Source organism: Anguilla rostrata, chromosome 11 (genome assembly GCF_018555375.3).
Source record: "Anguilla rostrata isolate EN2019 chromosome 11, ASM1855537v3, whole genome shotgun sequence".
Lineage (NCBI taxonomy): Eukaryota > Metazoa > Chordata > Actinopteri > Anguilliformes > Anguillidae > Anguilla > Anguilla rostrata.
Window position 1 is genome coordinate 14,111,611 of NC_057943.1, and position 15,339 is coordinate 14,126,949.

Consider the following 15,339-nt stretch of genomic DNA (forward strand, 5'->3'; position numbering starts at 1 on the left):
GGATTAAGATTGCACTTGATTGCCTCCATTCTCAAAACAAGAATTTCCAGTTCAGTTGTTTGGCAGAGGCTTTCAGCTAAAGTGATATACAAAAGAAAACACATTTAAAATGGTGAGCACTAGATACTGTAAAAGAGGTAGTAGGCTAATTAAGCCATCTCTGATTTCTCTGTGAGCTGTATCAGCATAACAGCATAAGAATGCACAAACAGGACGTGCTCAAGGAATTACATTGTGGCAGACCAGCCAGATTTGTTTGACAGGAAACATGGGAACATCCAAACATACTCAACATTTATATATACCGTCAGCTCCATAATGTTTGGGAGCCTATGCAGTGCAGTTCTGAAATCTTCTGTAGACAGTAGTCATCCACATCTGCCTCTTGAAGAGTGTTTCTGATCTGTCGGTCAGGTGTTTGGTGGCTTTTCTTCATTATCGTGAGAATTCATCGGTCATCAACTATAGAGGTCTTCCATGGCCTAAGAGACCCTTTTTGATTCTGAGCTCACCGGTGCCTTCCTTCTTCTTAATGATGTTTCAGACAGTTGATTTTGGTAAGCCTAAAGTTTAGCCTGTCTCGGACAATTTTTTTTTTATTTCTCAGCCTTATCCCGGCTTCCTTACCCTTCATTGGCAGGAATCTGGGCACCGATGTTGACCAACACCAATAGCAGACTCCAAAGGCGATCAAAAGCCTAGAATCAAGACTAGATACTTAAAGCTCTCTTATACCTGCACTAAGGAAGCAACTGAACACATACGATTAATTAGAAACACCTGTGAAGCCATATGTCTCAAAAGTTATAGTGCCCTGGCATTGGGGAGGGCGGCTATGTACAAAAAGTGCCATAATTTCTAAATGGTGAGACCAACAATACATAAAAATAAAGTAAAAAAAGGTGAGAATCTGCACTTCAAATTTTCACTTTTTGAAAATCAAAAATTGTGGAGTACAGAGGCAAATAATAAAAAAATATGTAAATGTCCCAAATATCATGGAGCTATATTCCAACGTGGAACAGATCTAGATGATGGTCTAAAATAATTTCTTCACATCAGGCATAATAATAATCTCACAATGTATCATTTTTGTTAAATAATTTGTGCAACTATGAGTTGTAAACAGTTTGGTAGTTTATTTTTTTGGTGTACAGATATATTAACCCTTAGATGTTTGAATACTCTTTTGACATGATTAAAGGTAGTCTTGTAGAGATTACATTTAATTTTAGACGTGTCAGAGGTGATACATCCATCATAATTCTTATCTGTCTCCAACACAGTTGGTGCACTATGCAAAGCTGCATGCGACAGTGCCGACAGGAGATACAATCCAGGAGATTTAAGCTTAAATCAAGTCAGATAATGGAGGTAAAAAATCATTTTTATCTTTCTGAATGCATAATAGTCTCATTTGAAGAAGAAAGATAGCGTTATTTTCATGTTTCATTATATTACATATATATGTTCATGTATATGCCCTTTATGTTTAGTACTGAAGCCATGGGTCACATGATCACTGTGTATGCAGTGAAAACAAGAACTGCACTTGACTTAAATCCTTGTGTAGTGATTTAGGCAATAAATAGATCAACAAATGCATACAATACATGCTACAACAGGCAGCAGTTGGAATGCAAAGGCGCAGTATGGGGTGTTGGACACATTGAATGGATATTTTATCAACCTTTTAATTTGTGATTTTATTATTTCATTTTCTGATTAAATTCCCTTTTGGTTGTTTTGAGATAATAAATAATAGTTGATTCATTTATAACTGGAATCTTGATATTGAAAGTAAGTGTTTTGAAGTTGACCAGTACTTTTTCATGGAGTCATATCTGTACAGTACTGTATATCTGTATTTGTTACTTCATAATATTAATGAGGAATGACATGAATATGAATTATTGTTGTTGTTAAAAGTTCAAAGTAGATTGTCTTTGTTCCAATCTTTTCATCCATCCATCCATTCTCTATACTCGCTTATCCTGGGCAGGGTCGCAGAGGGTGCTGGGGCCTATCCCAGCACGCATTGGGCGAGAGGCAGGAATACACCCTCAATAGGCCACCAATCTATCGCAGGACACACACACCATTCACTCACACACTCATACCTATGGGAAATTTTGAGTCTCCAATTAACCTACCTGCGTGTCTTTGAACTGTAGGAGGAAACCCACATGGACACGGGGAGAACATGCAAACTCCACACAGAAAGGCCCAGGCCAGATTTATATCCAGGAACTTCTTGCTGTGAGGCGACAATGCTACCCTGTGTGTGTGTGTGTGTGTGTGTGTGTGTATGGATTTCAACATTAAAACTAAAATGCTCTACACAAAAGTTATTTTATATTTGCATTATACTAATTTTTGCTAAATGTGTGTACCTTTGGTAGGAAAATTAAAGTAAGATAGCTTAATACACGCATCCAAAGCAAATCAGACAAAACACTTGATTTTATTTTACATTTATTGAAATAGCAGGTTCATGTTTGCTGGTTGTGAAGAACTTGAAGCATACTTGTATGATCTTTATTTTCTTGGCACAATGTGTACAAATTAATTTCAAATAACATAAATCATCTGTAAAACTGGCAATGCAATTATATGATATGAACAACTATAATCCATTTTCATCTTTTAAAATAATTTTTTTTTAAGCAGTCAATGCATACAAGCATAACGATGATGACCTACTTTCATTAACAAATACAAACATGTACAAGAGTATACAGTATGCAGTTCAGTCTAAGCTAAAAGAATTGCAAATATATAACACTGAATTTTGTTATACTCTTTGGGCACAGTACCCAGTCTATTCTATACAAAAATAACTTCCTTTCAAAGCTTAAAACTTAAGGAATGTGCTAAATGTCCAGGGATAATTCTCTCCAAATCTACGTGTTCCTTCATGCAACACAAGGGGGAGACAGAAGGCCACATAATAATAATAATAATAATAATAATAATAATAATAATAATAATAATAATAATAATTTAGTTGTAACTTTTATGTTTAAATATATCCATTTGCAAATTCACGGTAGATAAATCAAATTAATAAATCATTAAATGATAATACAACATTTGAAGTGGAAAGTGGTGAATGGAAAACTTCCTATAACACTAAAGCTTCCTCCCCACGTTATGTACATTCAAGCAGGTCTACATTCAAGCATTTTCTTGAAAGCCTTCCGGAAACTGTCATCCAGAAAGGCGTACAAGAAAGGGTTCAGACACGAGTTGGCATAGCTTAGACTGGTAATAAAGTAGGAAATTCCTATCAATAAAGGTGTCGTCCTCAGGTCCGTGGTGAGGGCGACGATGGTACTCAGATGGAAAGGGGTCCAACAAAAGAGGCACACTGCCAGCACAATAAACACCATAACTGTCACCTTTTTCTTCGCTTTATCTAGAGCTTTAGCGTTGGAGTTCAGTCGCATGTTTCTCAGTTTGTACAGCATCATGGTATAAAGAATGCAGATTGTGGATACAGGGATGGCGAATCCGAGGATAAGCGTATAAATCCGACTGGCCTTAAACCAGAAACTTTCCGGGCTGGGAAAACTCAACACACAACTCTTTCTTTCCATGTCGTCGTGGCTAATATAAACTCCAGCGAAAACGGTGAATGGCATGACGATAAGAATCACCAGCACCCAGACACATAGGCTAACTATTTTTGCTGCCCTGTACGTACGGTAGGGCATTCTTCTGGACCGCACCGTCGAGAGGACTACAAGGTATCGATCGATGCTCATTACAGTGAGGAAGTAGATGCTGGAGAAAATGTTGTAGTGGTCAATGGATAGGATTATTTTGCACAACACCTCACCGAAGGGCCAGTAATGTAAGAGGTGTTCGGCAATGTTGATGGGCAGAACTAATGTGAATAAGTCATCAGCGATCGCCAAGTTCAAGATAAACATATTGGTGACTGTTTTCATTTTGGGTGCCTTGAGGATTACATAAATGACAGCTGTGTTGCCTGTCAAACCCACAGCGCATATCACAGAGTATATGACCGGCAGAACAACGTAGAAATCCGGTTGGAGAAGGAACTGATCCGGGGGCGTACAATTTAAATCGGTCCGGTTGGCAGAGTTGAAGGAATAGAAGTCCATAGAACGGTTGCACACAGAGTTTTTGTTTGTCGAGTTGGATATATTTTCCATTTTATCTTCCACCGTTGGGCTACCCCTCGGGTTTCTCATTAACTAGTAAAACAATTACACATGCATAAAATATCGGAATTATTTTTTTAACACAGAAACGAGTTGCATCGACGGCTTAATCCTATAGCCAGCCATCCTGGGATTTAATGAAAATAAACTGTGTTCTTGCACTTTGCACATGACGAGATCTGAGGACAAGATATTAAAAATGCTTAATATAGCAAACAAACTTTACATGCATTAAAATGTATTCAGAATGAAAAAGGAATATATTTTAATAATGTCACTCCTCTCTGCAGATGAAACACTTACTGAACGTCCTACAAATTCATTACACATATAAAATCACTATCTAGTATTGTACCCAAGATTGCGCTCCCACAAGAGCAAAATAAATAAATACGATATTAAAGAGTACAGATAGTGAATTAAATAACGTGTTCTTACCGCAAATGGAGAGCTTGCTACTTGTCTCTCTGCCTTCGTCTGACGGTGAACACCACGAACTGTCTATTTCCCAACTAGTTAAAGAAGGGAGTGCGGATGGGTGACGTCACTGACCCAGTGAAGCTTTCTGCAAGGGTCCTTGTTGAATACCATACAGTACTGCAATTTCGTTTGAGTATGGACAGTGTCCAGGATAATACTGCGTTGTGGATGTATACAAGTAAATGGAATTCTGTTCTAGAAATAAGTAATTACTAATTGGTTTAATTCGTTTATTTAGATACGTATGAAAAAACTTACATATTACACTATATTTTTTAGTGTTCCTATAGCTATTTACCTCGGGTATGATATAATGAAATAAAGTACACGATTAGAGATAACTGGAAGTTAACTAAATACATTGACCGCAAAGGAATAGACAGTGATAGCTTGCTGCAGTTATTAGCTTTTATTAATGTCCTCATTCTGGTGATGTTCTGTCAGGCTATTCATAAAATTGACTAATGACACAAATAACATATATGGTTTTATATCAGTAAGTATTTGTTCAACATATTTTGATCCATGATGACAGCCCTCCCCTGGCTGTAGTCCATTGTCAAAAATGATTGTATGGTTTACCATAATGCTTTACGCTTCATTACAGGTGCAAAATTCTTAACCCATCATTGTCTCCTATATGAATGGTCTGGGTTAACTTCTTTACATCTGCACAGATTGGTCCACTGGTACATATTCATCTACAAAACAATAATTGGCCTACACCCTTCCTACCTCAGCTGTCTGCTAATTAGAAATTTGCATAGTGATCACCTCCGCTCTAGGGATGTGATACTCTTTAATGTCCCTCGTCCCACTACTGAATTTGGTAAGATGGGTTTCAGATATTTTGCACCTTATAGTTGGAACAACCTGCAAAATAATTTTAAACTTGACAAATTAATTTCAATTGTGGACTTTAAACATGCAATTCATGACTCTGTGACTGAATGCTCCTGCTTTTAATGGAGGGAGGCCCAGGTGAGTGCTCTGCTGGACAGCAGGGAGATTATGAAAGCCACCTTACATTACATTACATTACATTACAGGTTAGACCAGGATAGTGTTCATTGTTCTCGGCTAGAAATAGCTGTACAAAATAAGTAATTGTACCTTACCGAACCCGTGTTCAGCAGTTGTCTACGATCATGAAAATGCACTTTTGTACGTCGCTTTGGATAAAAGCGTCTGCCAAATGAATGTAATGTAATGTAATGTAAACAGGCATTTGGCAGACGCTCTTATCCAGAGCGACGTACAACAAAGTGTATAACCATAATCAGGAACAAGTATGACAAAAACCCTAGAGAGAAGTACCGGTCCAAGTGCAGGGAACAACCGCATAGTTCAACTTGGACCCTGAAGGTTAAACTGTTTAACACTAACACAAACGAGAACAGCAACAATGCAGCCTATGCAAAAATACAAGCAGTAGTTGAGACAGGTGCATTAACTAAGTCACTTACAAAACAGCTACCTAGTTACAACCCTAAGCTTACAGTCATTTACAGGGAGGTAGGGAGGGATGGGGAGAGGTGCAGCCTGAAGAGGTGAGTCTTCAGTCGTCGCTTGAAGTGGTCAGTGTCTCAGCTGTTCTGACCTCCACGGGGAGGTCATTCCACCATCGTGGGGCCAGAACAGACAGGAGATGTGTTCGGGAAGCGCAGGTGCGAAGAGGGGGAGGTGCCAGGCGTCCTGAGGTAGCAGAACGGAGGAGCCTGGCTGGCATGTAGGGTTTGAATATCTTGTGGAGGTATGCTAGGGCTGATCCCTTGACTGCCTGGTATGCTAGGACCAATGTTTTAAATTTGATGCGAGCTATAACAGGCAGCCAGTGGAGGGTAGTGAGCAGGGGAGTGACGTGGAAGTGTCTGGGGAGGTTGAAGACCTTAGCTCCCACATGACTGGAAGACTGCAGCTCAAGATAGGGAGCACTGTGTAGAGAACCCCTGACATCTGCCCCGATGGCCATCATCAGGGCGGATGTCTGCAGAAAGGGTCCACAGGAGTCAATCATGCCCTCTGTGTCACACTTTGAGCAACAACGGCAGTATGGTCCCAGCTCAACTCTTCTAGGTCCATATCGTGTTGGCCGAGTCTTTCGGTCACAAGGGGAGCTCAGGAGATGGACCCAAGCACAGAGATAACTCAGAAGCCAGGGCGTAAAATCCAAGAAGTCTTTACTAGTTTAGACAAAATAAATAAAACAAGGACAGGAAACAAAATAAAGCACTAGAGTAGAAAAATAAAATAAACCAGGAACACAAGAAAGCCACAGGAAAAGTACTCAATGTGGTAGACCACAAAGAGCTGACATAGAACTGTGTAATGCAACACAAAGCCTCTGCAGAGACTAGGGAAACGGAATTTAAATACACAAGACCATACCTGTAGACGGTAATCTAAATGAGCAGACATGAGGGAACTAATAGGCACTAATAATTTAATCATCACAAATTAACTCAAACAAGAAGCAAACACAAGGAAAAAGGAAACAGACGGCCCCTGGTGGTCAACAGGGGAAGCTTGTGACAGCCCCATATACATATTAATCCAACACTAGTGTATAAGCGAGTGACTACGGAGTACAGATATCTTGGGTTCTATGTGTATGTTTGTACCTTAAAACGTCTACGTGTGCAGTGGTAAGAGTCAAAGAGGAATGGCAGGTCAAAATGAATGTAGTTTATTGTACAGTGTGTTGAATAACGGCAATACAATGATGCTAATTGTGTGTGTAGTTGAATGGTAATCTGCATATGATGCATCGGAGGCCATGGTGACAAGTCCCTCGAAACCACTTTTCCCCTTATATACATAACGATGAAAGCAAAACCCCTTTATCAAAGTCCTCAAATAAAGACACAATCGTAACAAAACAGTACACCAATGATCCTGTAAACATACCACATTGGGTTAACCTTTGATGCTGATGCACCAACTTATTCCCCATGACATTGGCTTTCCAACAATACCAAACATGATTACACTGTATTATGGAGAACCTTTAGAAGGTTTACACAATTCTGATCCAGTAGGATGTTTTGAAATTGAGCACTGTCTCTTTATCACACCCTGCTGACTCCCTGTCAGCACATTAAACAGTTTGTTTTCCTTTGGGGGTCTGATAAGGGGCACACTTCCGTTAACTGCTCTAAACTTTTGTGATGAACTTAACAGTAATTTAGCTATAATTTTGCTAAAACGTGCTACAAAAAATATGTCATATGATCCAGACTCTGTGGAGGTTGTCAAACAAGGCAACATCATATTAACCATTTGTACGTAACAAGGCACATCTGTTCAAGTAGCTCTTACAAGTAGAGCAAACTACCTTTCAGAAAAATGGGCCTGGAACACAAGAACAGCAAGAAAACAAATTCTTGCTCATCTCCTCTTCTCTTTCATATATACTGTAGCACGTTGAAACATATTTGAAATTACTATTTGTTTTCTAGTAAAGAGTATTACCATCAATTTCTGTAATATCTCAGACAGTTTCGCTCCGATAAGTTGCATTTGATGTGGCATAATGATACATTTAACAGTAAGTAGATACTGGTAGATATGCAGTCATAAAAATGTAGCATGTGGCTAGTTTTGTTATTCTCTGTTTTGTTACATTCACTATAAATATATTATATATCACACACATGCACGCACGCACGCATGCACGCACACACACACACAGTACATACACATGTAAAGATAGGTAATTTAAGTTTATCACTGATCCAGAAATGGCTGAAAAGAATTTAAAAAAGCAAATCTTGTCTGAAGCTATATAGGCAAGAAACATCAAGGCGCAGTTAAACTAAAATAGGAAAGATAACTAACCAACAGACTGATTATACGAGGATCATGGAGAGAAATTAATTAGAGCTAAAACCTATTTGTGATCTTAGACCCCCACATGCAGGAAACCCTGTCATCTAATTCAAAAGCACAAAATGTATTTTATTTAGCTTCAATTTGCATATTCAAATGAAGAAAAACTGAAAGATCTAATAAGAGGCTGGTTCTGAGATATGAGAACAACAACAACAAAAATGTAATAGACACATGGTGTCATCAACAACATGGCAATATTTGCTATTGCATGTATTTCCCATGATTTCTAATGTCCCCTTTCTGAACATGCAAGAGCCAGAGAATGACCACAGAGCACAGCCTTGTCAAAACGAATATGAAGTAGTATGTAATTACTGAGGGGAATGTTGTAGTTGATCACTGCTGGGTAAGCGAAGACAAGACAGAGTAACCAGTGGTATCCCGTCTTTGTTATAGATCATACGTAGGTAGTGTAAGAAGGGAGGCCATCTGCAAGTTGACTACTGTACTCAAAAATGCATTTATTTATTTATTTTTTGTCTACTTAAAGTTCTGAAGAATTACTGCACCATAATGTTACATCTGCCATATCAGGTTACATATAGCAAAATTACAGTGTTAGTCACACTACATTACTAGATTAACTTGTCGACAAATAAATATTTATTTACATCTATATCTACAGGTAAGATAGCGGTGATGTCATAGCAACAGTTGCACTAGCAGCCTGATGCTGATGTTATTTTGGTGTAGGAGAAATACCAAAGAAACTTTGAGGTTTTGTCCACTTATAGGGAATGAAATAAATCCATTAATTTCCTCTTTCATGAACTTTCAAAAACAAGCAATATAAAACCCATGTTTTATATTGCTTGTTTTTAAACAGGTGCTATTCCATTGGATTGTTGCTGTGCCAGACTGTGATTGACCCATTGGAGGTGGTGAGAGAGCACTACTTACCAGTAGGTAATAACCATTTCCCCCATCTGAAACCGATTTCACCCAACAGTAAAAGTTTCATTATTGCCAGATTTGCTCCACCATTGCAGATGCATTCATCATCCAGTGTGACAGGGGTCAACCTCCAGCCTAGCTTTTGGAAACCAGTTTTCAAAAAGATTTGTGTCAGTAACAAGTCAGAGAGAGTGTATTATGAAAAGAGCATGTAAATCAGTAGCATTCCCATCTGTGCACTAGTGCATAAAGCAGCATGTCAAAAACAACAGCTGGCTTTATCAATCACAGAGCTGAAAAAATAAGTTTGCCAGACTTTGCCACAGTTATATTATTTCCTGTTTGCTAAATCAAACTACATTGAGCAATTTGCATTTCTTGAAATTACTGCCACCTTTGCCATTTCAAAGCATTATATGTGCTTGCACTGCTTCCATAATGAAAGGTTCCCCATTAATTCAAATGCATATTTTGTAACTGATGTTTATTAAAATATATACCAAATATAGCATGATTCATTAATTAATGTGAATGTTTTTACAAGCATGTCATCTTCTGCAAGACCAGTCTTCTGATTTGTCACTAACATGCAGACATTATAGAAAAAGAGTTTACCATGAACAGTGGACATTTGAGGCAATGAGAACAACATGTCTGCACATATTATCTTTCAAGATTTAAAGCTTTAAAAGAGAGGAGCGTTCTGTTGAACAGGTCGATTGACAGAGTACTTGCACAATAATTGATTTTGAAATCAATGTAGCAGATCCACCCAGCCACTACTCTATTCATATCTGCAGTACAGCAGTTGAGCCGCTCGGTGTTTTGTTGGAAGACCACATTTTGCAGCTCAAGTACATCTGGCACAAGTGTAAGATTACTGATCCTGATTCAAACCTGTGTTTTACTTCACTCCTCTATAGACAATGCCTCTGAAAGGTTAGGTATGACAATGTGCTGTCAGAAGACCAGAAGAAAAAAAAAACTATATGTGTTTGTATTAGTATGTATGTAAGACTAATATCTGTACACATATTTTAGAGTAATCATGAAATGGTTTTAAAAAGTTTTCCTTGTTGAAATGTGAAAAATAGCATACCAGAAATTTGCTAGCGTTTAGGAGCATCTGTCTGATCAGTGAGATTGATTTTTTTAAGACAAATTGTATCCAAAAAACACCCTGAATAAAAGTATATCTACATTTATAAAAAAATAAAATAAAATAAAAAAAGGATTAAAGATGGAGACTGTTCCAGCCTAAACCATCATTTTGACCCATTTTTTTTTCTTCGACCCAGAATGTCATTGGTAGTTTCATGCACAGCCTCCTTTCATTGGAAGTAATACACCAACTGCTCTCCCTATAAAAGGAAAATACTGTCACATTCATTGGCAGCACATAGGGTTTGAACTTTAGGTGCTGCATAGTAATCCCAGATTGGATACTTCTTCTGTGTCCCTTTGGTTAAGGGGATAAAACTGTGACTATTATCATTTGCATGGGGTGATAATTAAAGAGCATACATCGGTCCTGACAAAATGTACACCTTTTTCCTGTGTGGTAGAAGAGATTGAAAGTGGGTGAATCCTGTTTAAAAATGATAATAAGCAAGAGATCTTGGAGGGTAGAACCCTTCTGACAACACAGCTTCTTCATATCTAATAAACAAATGTGGGGGTTTAGGTATGGTAAGGTTTGGGCACTGGGAGTCCAGGAGTCAGAGACTCGTTCCCCATTGTGTATCATATGGACCCCACTCAAAATGGAACCCATGTTGTTCTTGTGTCTCAGAGAAATAACATCATCAGGGAAGCAGGGGGACACAAATAGTAATACTGTGATATAATGGCAAATGGTTTATATCATGCAAGGTGAGTCAGAAGAAGTTATATCACAAATCAATCGACGGTGCTCCCTTTGTGTCTTTGGATATTTATTTCTGCAGCCTCTTGTTTCACTTTTCACTCTCTTAATTCCACTTTTGTGGATGCTTGGTTTCAGGGCAGTTTCACTTGTTTAAAACTGTGTAATCCTTTTGAAACCATGCTTTGTCAATTCCAATTCCTACTCAATTAAAGTACCATAACTACATTCAATTGCTCAAATAAATGTGTCACCCAGCTGCTGGAACTTTGGAAATCAATGCCAGTTCCCACAGAAATACTGCCAGTGAAGAATTCCTCAAGCTGTGCTTAGTTCTTGAACACTAGAAGCCTCAACCAACCTCAGATCTCATTAGAGAACATCAGCTTTATGAACTATCCTGCAATTGCTGTATAAATCTCAGAACTAATGATCAAAACTTGATTGGATGTATTTGTGCATTGGCTGGCCCTAGGTTGCAGCTGATGAGTACAATTAGTCTTACTCAGTGACCTCCTACTTTAATTTCACAGTGGGAGTACAAACAAGTACAAACAAGAAATGGATTCATAAAGACATTTGATTTGGAATTATACATGAAGGCTTCCCAGGCTATATATTGGTGATATTACATGTACTTTTTATTATGAAACATTAAATATGATTTAAAATATATTTAACTTGTCTCAAATAAACTATTTTCACATGGATTTATACTGGGATGTTTGACCATTGGGATGTTTGAGAGGTATTTATCTGAACAACAGTGTTCACTGCTATTATTGGACCAGGGAACTGGCAAATAGGTTGACATAAAATAATTGAATTGAAAGAGAGATGAAACATTGAAGTCACTTTATACTGTGATGATATCGCCTTTGTTGGTTTCACTGCAATATGTTTAAAGTTACAGAAAGCCTAATTGTACTGTTGTAGACTGTTGCTGAATTCAGTGCTCAACATATTCAAGCTAAATACTTGAAACATTCAAGTTGAAGGAACTGGTCAAGGTGCTTTTCCAATCAAATGTGTTTTCTTACATGATAATAAATGGCAGGAAAGCAGAGGCTTCCATCTAAAAAGTTTTCAATAGGACACTTGTTCTGTACATCGCCCTTGGTTTTCTTTTGCATTAATATTTATAAAATAAATAATTTAATTCTCAACATCCAGCAACTGTCATTAAATAATAAGTCTGTGCTGATGAATATTGTTGTATCCAACATTCCTAGTTCATAACATCTATATGACATTACAATCCAATTTTTTTTCATAAGTCTGCTTTATCATGACTTTTCTTTTAGGTATCCTGACCCAGCCTTTGAATTTTGAATGAGATGAATGTTAAAATTTCCCCCTGCACATAATAAGTAGTTTGATTGTAATTCAGTCTGATAGGTGCCATTTCTTTACAATTGGAAAACAGGATATCAAACTTGAAGTCCAACTCTGCTGGTACAGTCACACAATTCTCAAATATATCACAGAAGCATCCTGCTGCAGCAAACCCTATCTGTGCATTTTTTGCTTGTTTGCCTTGACATTTTATTGTGCATGTAGAGTATGTATTTTTGCAGAGCACTCCCCAGAGAAAGATGATCTGGCTTAGCATTTGTCTTAGTAATAACTTGTGTACAGTAATCAGGAGCCATTATCCTTATCGCACTTTAGATTATTTTTAATCTTTTCAACCAGCTTTGACAGGTAACTCACTTGTTAGGGGGGATATGGAGCCTATCCCAGCATGCATTGGGCAAAAGGCTGTAATACCTTGATCAGTCCCAAATATATATATATATATATATATATATATATATATATACTGTTTTCTTGCCTCACTGTATTTTCCATTTAATTGTTTTGTTTTACACAATGTGAATTATTATTATTATTGTTGTTATTATTATTATTATTATTATTATTATTAGTTTACATTACATACGTGTTGCATGTTGTGTATGTGGTTTCTATGTTTCTGTGTATTATGTGTTGCTTTGGCAATATGAATGCAGTTGTCCTTCCAATAAAGCAAATTGAAATTGCATTTTTGAGAGAGAGAGAGAGAGAGAGAGAGAGAGGGAGAGAGAGAGAGAGAGAGAGAGAGAGAGAGAGAGAGAGATGCTAAAGCAGCCCTGAAATGCAGTGCCCTACTGAAACTCGTTTGTTAAAACCTGAATATACCTGAGATCTGGAATCAAGGATTAATAACACCATTAAACAAAAGTGTGGACAAATTTCACCCTAACAATTACAGAGTCATCTGTGTGAGCAGTAACCTGGGGAAGGTTTCTGTTTTAAGCACCCAAATACTTGCCTTCCTTATTGAACATAATTCCTTAAAAGTAAAAGTCAAATTGGCTTTCTTTTTTGATTCAATCTGGCATGAAGGACTATCTTTCAAACGCCTTCAAAGTGGTATAGGGGGTAAAATATATGACATTATAAAATCAATGTACTCAAAAAACAAATGCAGTGAAAACATTTGTGACAAAAGAACAAAATTCTGAACTCAAGGGTGTGGAGTGAGGCAGGGCTGCAGTAGAGGCTCCAAGACTCTTTAACATCTATATAAATGAACTGGCATTGAACATGAATAAGACCAGAGTCATGACATATCAGAAAAAAAAACAAACAAAAAAAAACTAGACCTTGGGCAAATAAGTTCAACTTTTCTTTAGGCAATAGCATCCTTGAGCCTGATTATCTGCCCGTCGGGGAGGGTTGACCTGGCAGTGAATGCATTGAAGGAGAAGGCACGCGAGGAGAGAGAGAGAGAGAGAGAGAGAGAGAGAAATGGATTCGTTCGACAAACATGTGCAAGACATACCCATCGGTTTCCTATGGGTAGAGGGATGTCCTACTGGGATTTCACAGCTTTGATCCAGCTACCTCATTGTGTAGCTGTTGTAGGGAAAGTATAACAATGCTTGGACTTGTTTTGGTACATTCAAAGAGAGAAAGCAAAGAATCTTGCAATATAAAAAAGAAAGCTCTTTTTTAGGTGAAACACGCACAATGGCCCCATCCAAACACTGAATGGCAGACCTATTAATGGTCAATGGAGTTGCACAGATGGAGGAAGGTAGTGTTGACAAAAGGCGTAGATAGATAGCATCATTTATGTCTGGGTTTGAGGGTGAGCGTGCACATATCCTGGCGATAAATCTCCTTGATTTTGTTGCTTAGAGCAGGGATATCCTTGTCATCCTCAGCGAATTACATGCTTGAATTTTCAGCTTGGTGCTCTCTGAAAATCTGTTTCTTAGTCACATTGCCCCAGGTTAATATATTACTTTTGTTTTAATTTTATTTTTCTTTCTCATTCTACACTGTGTAGTACATACGTGTAACAGAATAATGGTTTATTGACAAAAGTTTTTTTTTTTCATGCAGACATTACATTACATTTGGCAGACATTGCAAAATCTAATTGTATATTTGTTCTTGGTTACCCTTCAACTTCATTACTGCTACAATAATAGCTTTTAGTACTATAAAATCATTCAATGCATGGTAAACCCCCCAAGAAGAAAATCACATGGAACAGAATACAGTTGCCACAAGCAATTTTTTCTGATATGTAACATTTTGTTTGGGCTTTAATTCAAAAGTGACAGCCAGCATGTATGTACTATTGTGGCAGAATTTATTTTCTGTCCACCAGCAACATTTCCCAGATGGTATTTTAGCATAAAATTCATGGTATCTTACCATATTGCTAAAATTGGCAATATTTATAATATTGTGTTGTACTGTGTTTCAGTTAAAGGCCTTTTTTTGTTAACTTTGTTAAAAATTTAAATTCATTGACATTTTAGACCAGGAAACTACTAATTGACAGTGGCAATATAAAAAAAAAATATCTATGTGTTTTTCATCTTTCACCTTGAAATGTTATATCCAGCCAGCATTTCAGGGGTCCACACTGCACTACATGTGCATTAATCGAAATCGGTAGTCTGCATACATCAGTAGACTTTTAAAGAAAGTTGCAAACATTGCAAATTGCATACATTACAA

The 15,339-nt window shown here is 37.5% G+C and overlaps 1 protein-coding gene across 1 annotated transcript; it reads right to left on the reverse strand.

Moving 5' to 3' along the window:
• Positions 1 to 2,464: 2,464 nt before the first annotated feature.
• On the reverse strand, positions 2,465 to 6,059 carry npbwr2b (neuropeptides B/W receptor 2b). The gene is made up of 2 exons (XM_064298075.1): positions 4,629 to 6,059; positions 2,465 to 4,369 (listed from the first exon to the last, which is right to left on the reverse strand). Exon 2 carries the CDS (start codon positions 4,218 to 4,220, stop codon positions 3,162 to 3,164), a length of 1,059 nt encoding a protein of 352 aa, XP_064154145.1. The 5' UTR covers positions 4,221 to 4,369; positions 4,629 to 6,059; the 3' UTR covers positions 2,465 to 3,161.
• Positions 6,060 to 15,339: the final 9,280 nt, after the last annotated feature.

What these genes read in the sequence shown, in the direction of transcription:
- npbwr2b (XM_064298075.1), bottom strand. Translation starts at nt 4,220, where the DNA reads ATGAGAAACCCGAGGGGTAGCCCAACGGTGGAAGATAAAATGGAAAAT.